At 51.4% G+C, this 17,362-nt stretch overlaps 2 protein-coding genes across 2 annotated transcripts; both read left to right on the top strand.

Annotated features, from left to right (window-relative positions):
* Nucleotides 1–5,534: 5,534 nt before the first annotated feature.
* Nucleotides 5,535–6,506, top strand: LOC118261269 (olfactory receptor 14C36-like). Its single transcript, XM_035572029.1, has one exon. The coding sequence runs from the start codon at nt 5,535–5,537 to the stop codon at nt 6,504–6,506; it is 972 nt and encodes a 323-aa protein (XP_035427922.1).
* Nucleotides 6,507–16,172: 9,666 nt separating this feature from the next.
* Nucleotides 16,173–17,087, top strand: LOC118261268 (olfactory receptor 14C36-like). The gene has a single exon (XM_035572028.1). It carries the CDS (start codon nt 16,173–16,175, stop codon nt 17,085–17,087), a length of 915 nt encoding a protein of 304 aa, XP_035427921.1.
* The last annotated feature ends 275 nt before the right edge of the window (nt 17,088–17,362 follow it).

The raw sequence follows: 17,362 nt of genomic DNA, 5'->3' as shown, positions 1-17,362 counted from the left end.
TTGCCAGGAGCTCTCTCTGTCCCAGGAGCCCGGCCCAGCTCAGCACCAGACGCCCAGACCAAGGCATTGCAATCCCCCCTCGGGGGGCTTTGGGGAGGAGCCCACGAACCTCAGGCACTGAGAGACAATTGAAGACATCTCTCCAGAAGTCCAAGTCAGAGGCAAGTTTCCTGCAGTGTCCCCCTGAGGGCCAGCACTGACACAGCCTCCCTTGGAGCTCGTTAGAACAGAGCATTGGAGGCAGTGAGGACAAGGAGACAAAGGCAGTGTGAAGGTGACCCTGATGTGTAGAAAACTGGATGTATTTGTTTCATCTAGCACAAGGGTCCAGAAAATAATGAATGATTTAAAATTTGAAAAGACAGAAAAGGAAGTTAAAATAGTAATAATAACAATATTAATAATAACAATAATAATAATAATATGTACAAAGCAAGTGATGCACCACGCAATTGCTGAGAAGCCCCTCGCCGATGCTCAACCTGTCCCTGAGCATTGGTCCCCCTGACCCTGGCCAGCCTGCACCAGGATCTCTTGTGCACGTCCCTTGACCTTAACTTCTTTTAGTGCAAAATCAGCTTTCAGAGGAATTTGGACCTTTCTCAACACTTCCTCTGCTCTGTCACCCCTCACAACGATGCCATCGATGTACTGCAGGTGTTCAGGAGCTTCCTCCTCTTCCAGGGCAGTCTGGATCAGCCCATGGCAAGTGGTAGGGCTGAGTTTCCTGCCCTGGGGCAGTCAATTCCAGGTTGAAAGCAAGCTGTGGCCTTCAATCTGCTGGCAAACGGATGGAGAAAAATGCATTAGCGATATCAGTTGTGGCAAAACGCTTGGGTGCCTTTGATTCCACTTTCTATGGAAGCTCTACCGTGTCGGGCATGGCAGCACTCAGCACTGCATGACTTCATTCAGGCCACGACAATCCTCTGTCAGCGGACTCGGTTGGTGCTTTACTGACTCAGGTGCACGGCTGTGGCCATGATTGGCACCAGCTGTCCTTCAGCCAGCCCTCATCAACCCCACAACAGAAGGGTCCTGTGAGAGACCAAGGCAAGGTAGACAACAGCATCATGTCCTCCGTCTCCAAGGCAGCTGTGCCAAAAGCCTACCGATGCCCTTTTGGGTCCTTGAAATATCTATCCTCTCCTGAAGCAGTCTCTTCCAAGGATGCACAGAGTCCAGGGCCAGTCCCAGTGGGATGCTTGTGCCACTCCTTCCCACTTGGACTCACTTCAGCCTCCAGTACAGGTCAGTGTTGGGATCCCCCTGTCACTCCAGACATACAAATGGGTTCACCCCTCCAGAGCTTGGTGGCACTAGGGTACGCTGTGCAGTGGTGTCCACTGGAGCCTGATACTTCTGTGGGCCTGATGTGCAAGGCCATCGAATCCACACAGTCCAATAGAGCCGATTGTCCCCTTCCTCCCCCTGGCTGGAGGCAGGGCCCCTCTAGTCCTCACATACCCGTGCCTCTAGGGTTGAGGCAGATTTTCCATCCCCCTTTCTCGTGTCCTCTCCATGGTCACACAGGTAAAACCACAGGGTGACACATAGTGTGTACCCACCATCTCTCCTTTCCTGCCCTCTAAGTCCAGGCAGGGGCCCCATTTCTAGGCATCGCGTGATTACTGATGCTCTTAGGACCTCTTCCTCTTCGTCCTCCTACTCACATGATGGCCCAGCTTTTCTGAGGCCTGCCTCATCTTCTTTCTCCTCCTTTCTTGTCTGGGTAGGATTTTATTTTCGCTCAAAAAAACCCTGTCTTTCACATCCATTGTTTCTTCTTGCATATAGGAGCAACTGATACAGACACAGGTTGCTTCTCTGGCCCAGACACAGGGCCCATAAAAGGAGCTGGAGTCGCTGCAGGACATTTTGCAGATGCTGTAGTGGCTGCAGGGTCTGTCAGAGGGGTTGGAGTGGCTGCAGGGCTTGTCACAGAGGTTGGAGTGGCATTGATTGTGGCTCTGTAAGCATAGGCCAAGAGCCAGCACACTGCAGTGCTATGTGTCTCTTTGGAAATGCCAGGATGATAACACCACTTTTTCAAGCATTTAACCAGTTTTTTTTAGGATTTTACGTTTGCTCAGAGGTGAAGTTCCAAAGCACTGGAGGTGCCCCCTGCTCTAAGTGCCTGCCCAGATCCTCCCACACTCCCTGCCACTCCTATCTCTCCTGTCTCCAGACACATCTCTGGATGGCATGCTTAATTGGTTGTTTGACATTATACAAAAGCTGAAACACATTCAGGAGACATAACAATAGGAACATGCTGGTTTGACCATCCCAAGGATATTCAAAGCTTTGAAGAGCTAGTGTAACTAGCCTGGAGGAGAAGGGGGAGGTGAAGGAGAAAGGGAGAGTGAACCAGTGGGGAAAAGTGTCCTCCCTTTGTCTCCCCCATGGCTTGGTTTCCTGAGGAGGAAAGGTCAAGAGTGTAATTCTTAATAGTTTCTGAGAGATGGCTCCCAAGGTATGGAGGTAATGGCAATGCTGAGTACAAGTACCAGATTACTTTCATGACCAGGAATTTTATCATATCATAAGCCAGTGTTACACGATACAACAAAAGAATAAACTTGAAGCAGCCATCAGAAAAGATAAACAGCATGACGGGGAGACATCCAGTATGTCATGTGCTATACAAGACAGTTCTGAAATCGAGCACAACACACCTGAGATTAAAAAAAAAAAAAAAATAGAATTAAATCAAGTTTGTGATCAGCAACCCTTAAAATCAACTGATGGTTATAAAGGCTTTCTTTTAACATGCTGTGGTCAGATCTGTCATTGGCTCAAACTTTGTGCTCCATGTTGGGCACCAAAAAGAGCGTGGTTTAACCCGGCAGGCAGCTCAGCACCACACAGCCATTCCCTCACACGCACACCCTGCTACACCCCCAGCAGATGCAGGAGAGAATGAGGAGGGGGGAAAAAGAAAAACAAAAAAAACACAAAAAAACATAAAAACAGTTTGATAAAACAGAAAGGGAAGACAAATAATATGAACAATGATGACGATGATCATGATGGTGATTGCCTGTCCCGCAGCAGTGGTACCCCCTACCCTGGCCAGCCACAACATATTGATTGTTCAGCATGATGTCTGCGGTATGGAACATCCCTTTGGCCACTTGGGGTCAGCTGTCCTGCTTCTGTCCCCCCCAGCTCCTCAGGCACCCCCAGCCCTCCACGGCCGGGCAGCAACTAAGCCATCAGTGTGTGATAATCATTCTTCTCATGTTAAATGCAAAACACAGCATCATACCAGCTACTAGGAGGAAAATTAACTTGATTCTAGCCAACTCCAGGACACCCACAGACTAAGGGCATGATATCTCTGTGTGTATATCAAAAGAGAAAAGGTGGTGGAGATTAATTCGAAAGTACTGGAGCTGAGCACGATGCAGATGGTGTGGAATATGGGGTGGATATTGTCCTCAGTTTTGGCTGGGATAGACTTAATTTTCTTCCTATTAGCTGGTTTGGTGCAGTGTTTTGTACATAGGACACAGCTCCAGACAAAATAACAGCATGCATGAGAAGGAAGAAGAGAAAAAGTGGAATTGGGCAGCCTTCTATCCCGTACCCTTCTGTGATTCTGTGCTGTAATTCCATTCAACCGGTTACTGCTGTATTGTCCAAACTGTCCTGCAAACCCCTGCTGCTGTTACCTTGTGAGAGACGGCATAATCACGGTGAGCCATCTGCCTGCAGACATTAACAGCTGACAGAATGCAGCATCTGTCCAGGGGAACCTTCAGAAACTGCAGGATTTGGCCTAAAGGAACATCTTGACCTTTACAAGGAGAAGAGCCCAGTCCTGCAGCAGAGGAAGAGGAACCCCACTGAGTTATCAGACTCAGCTCAGATCCAGTGTGACACCACACAGATTAGGGTCTACAGCCAGCAGGAAAAGATGCACAGGTCTGGAAGTCCCTAGGACAGCCTGGTGTGGAGAGCAGCAAGGGCTGTGGCAAGGCTGAGAGTCCCAAGGGGACCCAGGTCTTTGTGTCCATGGCTCTGGCTGTTGTCTCTGCCACTGAGGCCTAGGAGGAGACAGCTTATCGGTAAAGCACCAGGGCCTCATTGCCTCCTCGCCCCCACCCATGAACCAGGCAGGGCTCGGACCATTCTCCTGCACTTGCCCATGCACATCCCCATCTCCTCCTGCCCCAGGAAGAGCCCTGAGCAGTGTGTGAAGGGAAAGGATCTCCCTTCCATGGTGCCAGGGGACAAGGCCTGACCCTTGTGCTTGGTGAAACACATCCAGTTTTCCTACACATCAGGGTCACCTTCACACTGCCTTTGTCTCCTTGTCCTCACTGCCTCCAATGCTCTGCTCTAAGGAGCTCCAAGGGAGGCTGTGTCAGTGCTGGCCCTCAGGGGGACACTGCAGGAAACTTGCCTCTGACTTGGACTTCTGGAGAGATGTCTTCAATTGTCTCTCAGTGCCTGAGGTTCGTGGGCTCCTCCCCAAAGCCCCCCGAGGGGGGATTGCAATGCCTTGGTCTGGGCGTCTGGTGCTGAGCTGGGCCGGGCTCCTGGGACAGAGAGAGCTCCTGGCAAGAGGGCCGTGGTGCAGAGAGACAGCTCTGCCCAGGAGCAGCTCCTCTGCACAGCGCAGCAGGGCTGGGGGCTCTGACCGCACGCACCCAGGCAGAAAGGGATTCCAGGCAGCCTGAAGGGTGCGGGCAGACGAGAGCTCAGTGCAGAAGAAACCTTCACAGCCCTGCCCTCGGTAAGTCTCTGGCTGCAGGACAGTGCAGGGGAGGTTCCTGGAAGGGGCTCCTGGGTCCGGGACATCTCTGCCTGGCCAGGAGCTGCCAGGATGTCTCTCATGGCTTGTGTGGTGTGGAGGAGAAGGTGCTGCAGGGCAGCCTTGGGCAGAGGAAGGGGAGGGCAGGGGCTGCCTGCAAAGAGAAGGCACTTTCTGCAGTCTCTGCCTGCCTTTTCCTGCTCTGATTCTGGGGCAGGCTCTGTGTTAACAGAGTTGTAGGGATTGCACAGGTGATGGAGCTTCCTACTGCATTGACCTGAGACCTAAGCAGGTTAGTGATGAACCTCAGAATATCCCCTCCCTTCTCTCTACTTACAGACGGCACCAGGGTTTTTCTGTGCTGTTCTTTAGGATCTGCAGACAAGGAGATGTAATTTTTTAGCACAACCTCTGAGTGCAGCCATCCCCCAGCTGAGTGCTGCAAGCAGCCAGCAGCTGCGCACCAGGGGATGGACAGAGCAGCCCTCCTGGACGTGACCTCTGGCTGAGGTTTGCCACCACACCAACAACATTTACCACTGCAGTGGAGCAGAGGTGGCCCGTTGGGGGCTGATGGGCAGAGGTGGCTGCTGAGTACAGGACACTCAGCAAGCGTAAAGCAGGGCTACAACCAGGGAGAGACACAAAGGTAACAATGAAAGAAAGACATTGTGAAGGCTTTAATGAGAAAAGAAATGAGTATTTCACAGGGAAATTTCCCCTAACAGTCTGTATTTTTCTTCTTTGTAGTGCCCTTGATGAAGGGCAGTAAATGCCCAACGTCAGCTCTGTGAGCGAGTTCCTCCTGCTGGCATTCGCAGACACGCGCGAGCTGCAGCTCCTGCACTTCGGGCTCTTCCTGGGCATCTACCTGGCTGCCCTCCTGGGCAACGGCCTCATCCTCACCGCCGTAGCCTGCCACCACCGCCTCCACACCCCCATGTACTTCTTCCTCCTCAACCTCGCCCTCCTCGACCTGGGATCCATCTCCACCACTCTGCCCAAAGCCATGGCCAATGCCCTCTGGGACACCAGGGTCATCTCCTATGAAGGATGTGCTGCACAGGTCTTCCTCTTATTCTTCTTCATTGGAGCAGAGTACTTCCTTCTCAGTGTCATGGCCTATGACCGCTACGTTGCCATCTGCAAGCCCCTGCACTACGGGAGCCTCGTGGGCAGCAGAGCTTGTGCCCAGATGGCAGCAGCTGCCTGGGGCAGTGGCTTTCTCAATGCTGTGCTGCATACGGCCACTACATTTTCCCTGCCCCTCTGCCAAGGCAATGCTGTGGACCAGTTCTTCTGTGAGATCCCCCAGATCCTCAAGCTCTCCTGCTCAGACACCTACCTCAGGGAAGTTGGGGCACTTGTGTTTAGTGTTTCTTTAGCATTTGGTTGTTTTGTCTTCATTGTGGTGTCCTATGTGCAGATCTTCAGGGCAGTGCTGAGGATGCCCTCTGAGGAGGGCCGGCACAAAGCCTTTTCCACGTGCCTCCCTCACCTGGCCGTGGTCTCCCTGTTTCTCTGTACTTGCATATTTGCCTACCTGAAGCCCCCCTCCATCTCTTCCCCATCCCTGGACGTGGTGTTGTCAGTTCTGTACTCGGTGGTGCCTCCAGCAGTGAACCCCCTCATCTACAGCATGAGGACCAGGGAGCTGAAGGATGCACTGAGGAAATTCTTTGGGTACATGCTTCAAACAAGTATTTGCATAAATGCTTCTTCAACATTAATCTCGTGCCTGTAATCCAATCAGAGCAATAAGGTTTCTGAAATAAGCTCTTAGGAGAAGTTTCTTTAATTATTTTTCTTTATTATCATTTCCTAAAACATGTGATTTTGATTTAATATTTTTCTTCGTCTCCTATATTTTAATCATTTTGGTTTTGTTTTTGATTTGACCTAATCATCTCACATACCTATAGAACTGGGCAGCCCGTGGACATAAAGAAAATAAAGAAGCCATGAGAAATTCATTTGTCTCAGTATCCCTCTCATCCCATCTCCTGTGGAGCTGGGGGAAACTTGTGCCCTGTCTTGGACAGATAACCACAATATCTTTTGCCAAGCACCATGTTATATGCCATGGAATATCCCTTTGGTTCAGGCTGGGTCAGATCTCACATCAAGTTCCCCTCCCATCCTCTTGCCCACCCACAGCTGACTCGCTGGTGGTACAGAGTGAGAAGCAGACAAGGCCTTGATGGTGTGCAAGGACTGCTCAGTGTCCTGGTTTTGTCTAGGACAGAGTTAATTTCCTCCTAGTAGCTGGTAGGGTGTTGTGCTTGGGATTTAGGATGAGAATAATGTTGATATCACGCTGGTGCTTTAATTGTTGGAGAGCAGTGCTTACACCAAGCCAAGGACTTTTCAGCTTCTCGCTCTGTCCTGCCAGCGGGCAGGCTGGGGGTGCAGCAGGAGCTGGGAGGGGACAGACCCAGGACAGCTGACCCAAGCTGGCCACAGGGGTATTCCATACCATCTGGCGTCATGCTGAACAATTAATATGGGGGGGGCTGGCTGGGGTGGGGGTGCCGGCTGCTAGGGATACGCTGGGCATCGGTCAGCGGGTGGTGAGAAATTGCATTTTGCATCACTTGTTTGTACACATTATTAGTAGTAGTACTATTATCATTATTATTATTATTTTCCTTTATTTTCTGTCCTAATAAACTCTCTTTATCTCAACTCACAGGCTTCTCTTTCCCGTTACTCTCCCCCATCCCAGAGAGGGAGGGGGGAGGGTGAGCGAACGGCTGTGTGGTGTTTAGCTGCCGGCCGGGTTAAACCACAACAGTCCTTTTTGGCACCCAACGTGGGGCTTGAAGGGTTGAGATAACGACAGATCTGACCAGAGTGTGTTAAACTAAAACTGGTGTAAATATTATACCTGCTTAATAGTTGCTAGTCACAATGTTGATTGCCTTAATCTCAAGTCTGCTGTGCCTCTTTCCCAAATTGCATTTTATAACACGTTACTTTCTGTATGTGCTCCCTGTCGTGCTGTTTATCCTTTCCGGGCCCCGGTTTAAGATCATTATGGTACTGTGCGGTGTAACAATGGCTTATGATATGATGAGATTTTTGGTCATGACTCTAACCTGGTATTTGTATTCAGCACTGCTGTTAACTCTATTCTTTGGAAACCGTATCTCGGAAACTATTAGCAATTACACCTATTGCCTTTTTTCATCAGGGAGCCAATCTGTGGAGGGGACAGGGAAGATATTTTTTCCTACCTGTTCACTCTCCCTTCCTCCTTCACCACCCTCTTATCCCCCGAGCTAGTTACGGTAGCTCTCCAAGATGTTGAATATCCTTGGGATACTCAGACCAGCATGTTCTTGTTGTTATGTCTCCTGAATGCGCTTCAGGTTTTGTTTAAGGTTAAACAACTCCTTAGGAATCTCATCCGGAGATCTGTCTTGAGGCGGGATAGTTGCGAGTGGCAGGGAGTGTGGGAGGATATGGGCAGGTTTCTAGAGCAGTGGGCACCTCCAGTGTTTTGGTCATTCACCCCTGAACAACTGCAAAATCCTAAAAAACTGGTAGAATGCTTGAAAAAAAGGTGTCGTGACTCTGGCAGTTCCAAAGTGACACAAATCACTGTGGCGTGCTGGGGTCTGGCTTGTGCCTATCGAGCTGCAATTGATGCTACTATCAACCTAGTGACAGACCCTGCGGCCGTTCGAGCTCCAGCTCCCGCAGCCGTTCCAGCTCCAGCTCCCGCAGCAGTTCCAGCTCCAGCTCCCGCAGCCGTTCCAGGTCCCGCAGCCGTTCCAGGTCCCGCAGCCGTTCCAGCTCCAGCTCCCGCAGCCGTTCCAGCTCCACCTCCCACAGCCGTTCCAGCTCCAGCTCCCGCAGCCGTTCCAGCTCCCGCAGCCATTCCAGCTCCAGCTCCCACAGCTGTTCCAGTCCCGGCTCCCGCAGCCGTTCCAGCTCCAGCTCCCGCAGCCGTTCCAGCTCCAGCTCCCGCAGCCGTCCCGGTTCCAGCTCCCACAGCCATTCCAGCTCCCGCAGCCGTTCCAGCTCCAGCTCCAGCAGCTGTTCCAGCTCCAGCTCCCGCAGCCGTTCCAGCTGCAGCTCCCGCAGCCGTTCCAGCTCCTGCAGCTGTTCCAGCTCCTGTGGCTGGGTCAGAGAAACGAAGTGTAGCAGTCCAAGTTGCCCCTGCAGAGGGTACTCCAACCCCTGTGGCAGACCCTGTGGCTGGGTCGGAGAAACGAACTGTAGCAGTGCAAGTTGCCCCTGTACACAAGGTGAAAAAATGGTATAGAGACTCAGGTCGTTTAGAACGCAGAAAGTCTTCTGCTAAGTCTGGGCATGGAGAAGACGAGGCTGGGCCATCAAGTGTGCAAGAGGATGGAGATGAGGATGAGGATGTCAGAAAATCAACAGTAACTACCCGAACCCTATACCAGCGTGAGCTACGAGATGTGCAAAAAGATTTTGGTCGCTGTATAGGTGAACAGCTTGTCACCTGGCTGCTCCGGTGCTGGGACACTGGAGCCAATGGTGTGGAATTAGAGGGCAGGGAAGCCAGGCGGTTGGGATCCCTTGCTAGAGATGCAAGCATTGACAAAGCAATTGGAGATGGAGCACGATCTCACAGCCTCTGGGGGCGTCTCCTGTTAGCTGTGAAGGAAAGGTATCCCTACAAGGAAGAACTTGTATGTCTACCAGTCAAGTGGACCACCCTGGAGAAGGGAATTCAGTACCTGAGGGAATTAGCCGTACGGGAAGTAATTTATAAGGACCTAGACGACGCACAAACATCCACAGATCCAGATGAAGTCCAGTGTACTCGACCCATGTGGCGGAAGTTTGTACGGAATGCACCATCAACATGGGCCAGCACATTGACAATAATAACCTGGAAGGACGGTGAAGATCCCACAGTGGGTGACATGGCTAAACAACTCCGGCAGTACGAAGGAAATCTCTCCTCTTCCCTACAGGCCTGCGTCTCGGCTGTGGAGAAACTCTCTGAAGAGTTCCACCAACTTAAAGAGAATTTATCTTCCCCCCCACCTGAACGAACCAGTGGCCACCAACTAAAAGAGAATACTTTGGAGAAACTTTTTGAAGAGGTCCACCAACTTAAAGAGAATTTATGTCCCCCCCCACCTGAACGAACCAGTGGCCACCAACTAAAAGAGAATGCTTTGGAGAAACTTTTTGAAGAGGTCCACCAACTTAAAGAGAGTGTATTTTCTTCCCCACCTGTACAAACCAGCGTCTCGGCTGTTAGGGGTAAACGCGCATCCGTGCAAAGAAGACAATATGGTGGGTACACACCCCGTGCCACCCTGTGGTTTTGCCTACGTGACCATGGAGAGGACATGAGAAAATGGGATGGAAAATCTACTGAGACCCTAGAGGCACGGGTACGTGAGTTGCAAAAGAAAACAATCGGGAGAAAGGGGTTCTCTGAAAAGTTTGCTGCTCCAACTTCTAGCAGGCAGTCTTTTAAACACAGAAACGCAGATTCTGACCAGGACTAGAGGGGCCCTGCCTCCAGCCAGGGGGAGGAAAGGGACAACCGAGTTTATTGGACTGTGTGGATTCGATGGCCTGGCACGTCTGACGCACAGAAGTATAAGGCTTTAGTAGACACCGGTGCACAATGTACTCTAATGCCATCAAGCTGTAAAGGGCCAGAGCCCATCTGTATTTATGGCGTGACAGGGGGATCCCAGCAGTTAACTGTATTGGAAGCTGAAGTGAGTCTAACTGGAAATGAGTGGCAAAAGCACCGTATTGTGACTGGCCCGGATGCTCCGTGCATCCTTGGCATAGACTATCCTAGAAGAGGATATTTCAAGGACCCAAAAGGGTTCCACTGGGCTTTTGGCATAGCTGCCTTAGAGACAGAGGACATTAAACAGTTGTCTACCTTGCCCGGTCTCTCAGAGGACCCTTCTGTTGTGGGGTTGCTGAGGGTTGAAGAACAGCAGGTGCCAATCGCTACCACAACTGTGCACCGGCGGCAATATCGCACCAACCGAGACTCCCTGATTCCCATCCACGAGCTAATTCGTCAACTGGAGAGCCAAGGAGTGATCAGCAAGACCCATTCACCTTATAATAGTCCCATATGGCCAGTGCGAAAGTCTAATGGTGAGTGGAGACTAACAGTGGACTATCGTGGCCTGAACGAAGTCACGCCACCACTGAGTGCTGCAGTGCCGGACATGCTAGAACTCCAGTACGCACTGGAATCAAAGGCAGCCAAGTGGTATGCCACAACCGATATTGCTAATGCATTTTTCTCCATCCCTCTAGCAGCAGAGTGCAGGCCACAGTTTGCTTTCACTTGGAGGGGAGTCCAATACACTTGGAATCGGCTGCCCCAGGGGTGGAAACAGCCCTACCATTTGCCATGGACTGATCCAGTCTGCGCTGGAGCAGGGGGAGGCTCCTGAACACCTGCAGTACATCGATGACATCATTGTGTGGGGTGACACGGCAGAGGAAGTTTTCGAGAAAGGGAAGAAAATAGTCCAAATCCTTCTGAAGGCCTGTTTTGCCATAAAACAAAATAAAGTTAAAGGACCTGCACGAGAGATCCAGTTTTTAGGAATAAAATGGCAAGATGGACGTCGTCAAATCCCAATGGATGTGATCAACAAAATAACAGCTATGTCTCCACCAACTAGCAAAAAGGAAACACAAACTTTCCTAGGTGTCGTGGGGTTTTGGAGAATGCATATTCCAAATTACAGTCTGATTGTAAACCCGCTCTACCAAGTAACTCGTAAGAAGAATGCTTTTGAATGGGGCCCTGAGCAACGACAAGCCTTTGACCAAATTAAACAGGAAATAGTTCATGCAGTAGCCCTTGGGACAGTCCGAACAGGACCAGATGTAAAGAATGTGCTGTACACTGCAGCCGGGGAGAATGGTCCCACCTGGAGCCTCTGGCAGAAAGAACCTGGGGAAACTCGAGGTCGACCCCTGGGGTTTTGGAGTCGGGGATACAGAGGATCTGAGGCCCACTATACTCCAACCGAAAAGGAGATATTGGCAGCATATGAGGGAGTTCGATCTGCTTCGGAAGTGGTCGGTACTGAAGCGCAGCTCCTCCTGGCACCCCGACTGCCGGTACTGGGTTGGATGTTCAAAGGAAGGGTCCCCTCTACACATCATGCAACTGATGCTACATGGAGCAAGTGGGTTGCACTGATTACTCAGCGGGCTCGAATAGGAAACCCCAGTCGCCCAGGAATCCGGGAAGTGATTATGGACTGGCCAGAAGGCAAGTACTTTGGGATATCATCAGAGGAGGAGGTGGTCCGTGCTGAAGAAGCCCCACTGTACAACAAGCTACCAGAAAATGAGAAGAAATACGCCCTGTTCACTGATGGGTCCTGTCGTATGGTGGGAAAGCATCGGAGATGGAAAGCTGCTGTATGGAGTCCTACACGACGAGTTGCAGAAGCTGCTGAGGGAGAAGGTGAATCGAGTCAGTTTGCAGAAGTGAAAGCCGTTCAGCTGGCCTTAGATATTGCTGAACGAGAAAAGTGGCCAGTTCTCTATCTCTACACTGATTCATGGATGGTAGCAAATGCCCTGTGGGGGTGGCTACAGCAATGGAAGCAGAACAACTGGGAACGCCGGGGCAAACCCATCTGGGCTGCTGCATTGTGGCAAGATATTGCTGCCCGGGTAGAGAACCTGGTTGTAAAGGTACGCCATGTAGATGCTCATGTGCCCATGAATCGGGCTACTGAAGAACATCAAAACAACCAGCAGGTGGATCAGGCTGCTAAGATTGAAGTGGCTCAGGTGGACCTGGACTGGCAACATAAAGGTGAATTATTTATAGCCCGATGGGCCCATGACACCTCAGGCCATCAAGGTAGAGATGCAACATACAGATGGGCTCGTGACCGAGGGGTGGACCTGACCATGGACACTATAGCACAGGTTATTCATGAGTGTGAAACATGTGCTGCAATTAAACAAGCCAAACGGTCAAAGCCTCTCTGGTATGGAGGACGATGGCTGAAATACAAATATGGAGAGGCCTGGCAGATTGATTACATCACACTCCCCCAAACCCGCAACGGCAAGTGCCACGTACTTACAATGGTGGAAGCAACCACCGGATGGCTGGAAACATATCCTGTGCCCCATGCCACCGCCCGGAACACTATCCTGGGCCTTGAAAAGCAAGTCCTATGGCGACATGGCACCCCAGAAAGAATTGAGTCAGACAATGGGACTCTTTTCCCAAACAACCTTATAGACACTTGGGCCAAAGAACATGGTATTGAGTGGGTGTATCACATCCCCTATCATGCACCAGCCTCCGGGAAAGTTGAACGATACAATGGACCTGTTAAAGACTACACTGAAAGCAATGGGTGCTGGGACATTCAAAAATTGGGATACACATTTGGCAAAGGCCACCTGGTTAGTCAATACTAGAGGATCCGCCAACCGAGCTGGACCTGCCCAATCAAACCTGTTACGCACTGTAGAAGGGGATAAAGTTCCTGTAGTGCACGTAAGAAACATGCTGGGTAAGACAGTCTGGGCTACTCCTGCCTCAGGAAAAGGCAAGCCCATTCGTGGGATTGCTTTTGCCCAGGGACCTGGATGCACTTGGTGGGTAATGCAAAAGAATGGGGAGGTTCGGTGTGTACCTCAAGGGGACCTAATACTGGGTGAGAATAGCCCATGAGTTGAATTGTAGTATGTTAATTATCATATAACACTGTATGTCATCACTACCATGGTTGCTATATATCATAGCTGAAAATGGTGATTAATTAGAAGGTATTGGAAAGAGTGTAACCTGAGCATGACATAAATGGTATGGAATAAGGGGTGGATATCTGTCCTGGTTTCTGGTAGGACAGAGTTAATTTTCCTCCTAGTAGCTGGCAGGGTGCTTTGTTTTGGATCAGAATGAGAAGAGCGCTGATAACATGCTTATGTTTTAATCGTTGTAGAGCAATGCTTACACCAAGCCAAGGACTTTTCAGCTTCTCGCTCTGTCCTGCTAGCGAGCAGGCTGGGGGTGCAGCAGGAGCTGGGAGGGGACAGCCCCAGGACAGCTGACCCCAACTGGCCAAAGGGGTATTCCATACCATCTGGCGTCATGCTGAACAATATATAGGGGTGGCTAGCCGGGGTGGAGGGGGGGCTGGCTGCTCGGGGATAGGCTGGGCATCGGTCAACGGGTGGTGAGCAATTGCATTGTGCATCACTTCTTTCGTACACATTATTACTATTAATACTATTATTATTATTATTATTATTATTGTTATTGTTATTGTTATTCTTTTCCCTGTCTTAATAAACTGTCTTTATCTCAACTCACAGACTTCACTTTCCCTTTTCTCTCCCCCATCCCAGAGAGGGAGGGGGGAGGGTGAGCAAACAGCTGTGTGGTGTTTGGCTGCCAGCCGGGCTAAACCACAACAGCTGGCTTGAAGGACAGCTGGTGCCAATCACTGCCACAGCCGTGCACCTGAGTCAGTATAGCACCAACCGAGTCCTGCTGACAGAGGATTGTCGTGGCCTGAATGAAGTCATGCAGTGCTGAGTGCTGCCATGCCCGACACAGTAGAGCTTCCCTGCAAACTGGGATCAAAGGCACCCAAGCGTTTTGCCACAACTGATATCGCTAATGCATTTTTCTCCATCCGTTTGCCAGCAGATTGAAGGCCACAGCTTGCTTTCAACCTGGAATCGACTGCCCCAGGGCAGGAAACTCAGCCCTACCATTTGCCATGGACTGCTCCAGACTGCCCTGGAAGAGGAGGAAGCTCCTGAACACCTGCACTACATCGATGGCATCGTTGTGTGGGCTGACAGAGCAGAGGAAGTGTTTGAGAAAGGGAAGAAAATACTCCAAATTCCTCTGAAAGCTGATTTTGCAGTAAAAGAAGTCAAGGTCAAGGGACGTGCACAAGAGATCCTGATGCAGGCTGGCCAGGGTCAGGGGGACCAATGCTCAGGGACAGGTTGAGCATCAGTGAGGGGCTTCTCAGCGATTGTGTGGTGCATCACTTGCTTTGTACATATTGTTATTATTATTGTTATTATTGTTATTCTTATTATTACTATTTTAACTTCCTTTTCTGTCTTTTCAAATTTTAAATCATTCACTATTGTCAGGACCCTTGTGCTTGGTGAAACACATCCAGTTTCCTACACATCAGGAATCACCTTCACACTGCCTTTGTCTCCTTGTCCTCACTGCCTCCAATGCTCTGCTCTAACGAGCTCCAAGGGAGGCTGTGTCAGTGCTGGCCCTCAGGGGGACACTGCAGGAAACTTGCCTCTGACTTGGACTTCTGGAGAGATGTCTTCAATTGTCTCTCAGTGCCTGAGGTTCGTGGGCTCCTCCCCAAAGCCCCCCGAGGGGGGATTGCAATGCCTTGGTCTGGGCGTCTGGTGCTGAGCTGGGCCGGGCTCCTGGGACAGAGAGAGCTCCTGGCAAGAGGGCCGTGGTGCAGAGAGACAGCTCTGCCCAGGAGCAGCTCCTCTGCACAGCGCAGCAGGGCTGGGGGCTCTGACCGCACGCACCCAGGCAGAAAGGGATTCCAGGCAGCCTGGAGGGTGCGGGCAGACGAGAGCTCAGTGCAGGAGAAACCTTCACAGCCCTGCCCTCGGTAAGTCTCTGGCTGCAGGACAGTGCAGGGGACGTTCCTGGAAGGGGCTCCTGGGTCCGGGACATCTCTGCCTGGCCAGGAGCTGCCAGGATGTCTCTCATGGCTTGTGAAGTGTGGAGGAGAAGGTGCTGCAGGGCAGCCTTGGGCAGAGGAAGGGGAGGGCAGGGGCTGCCTGCAAAGAGAAGGCACTTTCTGCAGTCTCTGCCTGCTTTTCCTGTTCTGATTCTGGGGCAGGCTCTGTGTTAACTGAGTGGTTGGATTTGCACAGGTGACTGAGCTTCTACTGCATTGACCTGAGACCTAAGCAGGTTAGTGATGAACCTCAGAATATCCCCTCCCTTCTCTCTACTTACAGACGGCACCAGGGTTTTTCTGTGCTGTTCCTTAGGACCTGCAGACAAGGAGATGTAATTTTTTAGCACAACCTCTGAGTGCAGCCATCCCCCAGCTGAGTGCTGCAAGCAGCCAGCAGCTGCGCACCAGGGGATGGACAGAGCAGCCCTCCTGGACGTGACCTCTGGCTGAGGTTTGCCACCACAGCAACAACATTTACCACTGCAGTGGAGCAGAGGTGGCCCGTTGGGGGCTGATGGGCAGAGGTGGCTGCTGAGTACAGGACACTCAGCAAGCATAAAGCAGGGCTACAACCAGGGAGAGACACAAAGGTAACAATGAAAGAAAGACATTGTGAAGGCTTTAATGAGAAAAGAAATGAGTATTTCACAGGGAAATTTCCCCTAACAGTCTGTATTTTTCTTCTCTGTAGTGCCCTTGATGAAGGGCAGCAAATGCCCAACGTCAGCTCTGTGAGCGAGTTCCTCCTGCTGGCATTCGCAGACACGCGGGAGCTGCAGCTCCTGCACTTCGGGCTCTTCCTGGGCATCTACCTGGCTGCCCTCCTGGGCAACGGCCTCATCCTCACCGCCGTAGCCTGCCACCACCGCCTCCACACCCCCATGTACTTCTTCCTCCTCAACCTCGCCCTCCTCGACCTGGGCTGCATCTCCACCACTCTGCCCAAAGCCATGGCCAATGCCCTCTGGGACACCAGGGCCATCTCCTATCAAGGGTGTGCTGCACAGGTCTTCTTTTCTGTCTTCTTGGTTGGAGCAGAGTTTTCCCTTCTCACGGTCATGGCCTACGACCGCTACGTTGCCATCTGCAAGCCCCTGCACTACGGGAGCCTCGTGGGCAGCAGAGCTTGTGCCCAGATGGCAGCAGCTGCCTGGGGCAGTGGCTTTCTCAATGCTGTCCTGCACACGGCCACTACATTTTCCCTGCCCCTCTGCCAAGGCAATGCTGTGGACCAGTTCTTCTGTGAGATCCCCCAGATCCTCAAGCTCTCCTGCTCAGATGCCTACCTCAGGGAAGTTGGGGCACTTGTGTTTAGTGTTTCTTTAGTCTTTGGTTGTTTTGTTTTCATTGTGCTGTCCTATGTGCAGATCTTCAGGGCGGTACTGAGGATGCCCTCTGAGCAGGGCCGGCACAAAGCCTTTTCCACATGCCTCCCTCACCTGGCCGTGCTCTCCCTGTTTGTCAGCACTGTCATGGTTGCCTACCTGAAGCCCCCCTCCATCTCTTCCCCATCCCTGGATCTGGTGGTGGCAGTTCTGTACTCGGTGGTGCCTCCAGCAGTGAACCCCCTCATCTACAGCATGAGGAACCAGGAGCTGAAAGATGCTGTGAGGAAACTGATGCCTTGATGTTCTTCAAAATCATGATATTGCCCTTCGTCTTCTGCCCTTCGTCTTCTAATGTAACACATTACAGGCACAAGGGTTATTCTGTTCATTTTGTGGTCATTTTTGATACTCTGCAAGGCAGTGCAGCAACTCGGGGCTGTGTAGAAAGTGGGTTGCATGGGGAAGGGTTGCCACAGTGGCTGTCCAGGCCAGCGCAGACGTGCTCACCTGGCAAATGCTCCTTGGGAGATGGGATGTCGTGGGAGAAGAGCAGGTCCCCCTGTGTGTGTAGTAGA

This window comes from Cygnus atratus, chromosome 31, assembly GCF_013377495.2.
Source record: "Cygnus atratus isolate AKBS03 ecotype Queensland, Australia chromosome 31, CAtr_DNAZoo_HiC_assembly, whole genome shotgun sequence".
NCBI classification, from domain to species: Eukaryota; Metazoa; Chordata; class Aves; order Anseriformes; family Anatidae; genus Cygnus; species Cygnus atratus.
This window is presented reverse-complemented; position numbering and strand designations above follow the sequence as displayed.

Excerpts from the sequence above, each read along its gene's own strand:
- LOC118261269 (XM_035572029.1), top strand. The coding sequence starts at position 5,535 with ATGCCCAACGTCAGCTCTGTGAGCGAGTTCCTCCTGCTGGCATTCGCA.
- LOC118261268 (XM_035572028.1), top strand. The coding sequence starts at position 16,173 with ATGCCCAACGTCAGCTCTGTGAGCGAGTTCCTCCTGCTGGCATTCGCA.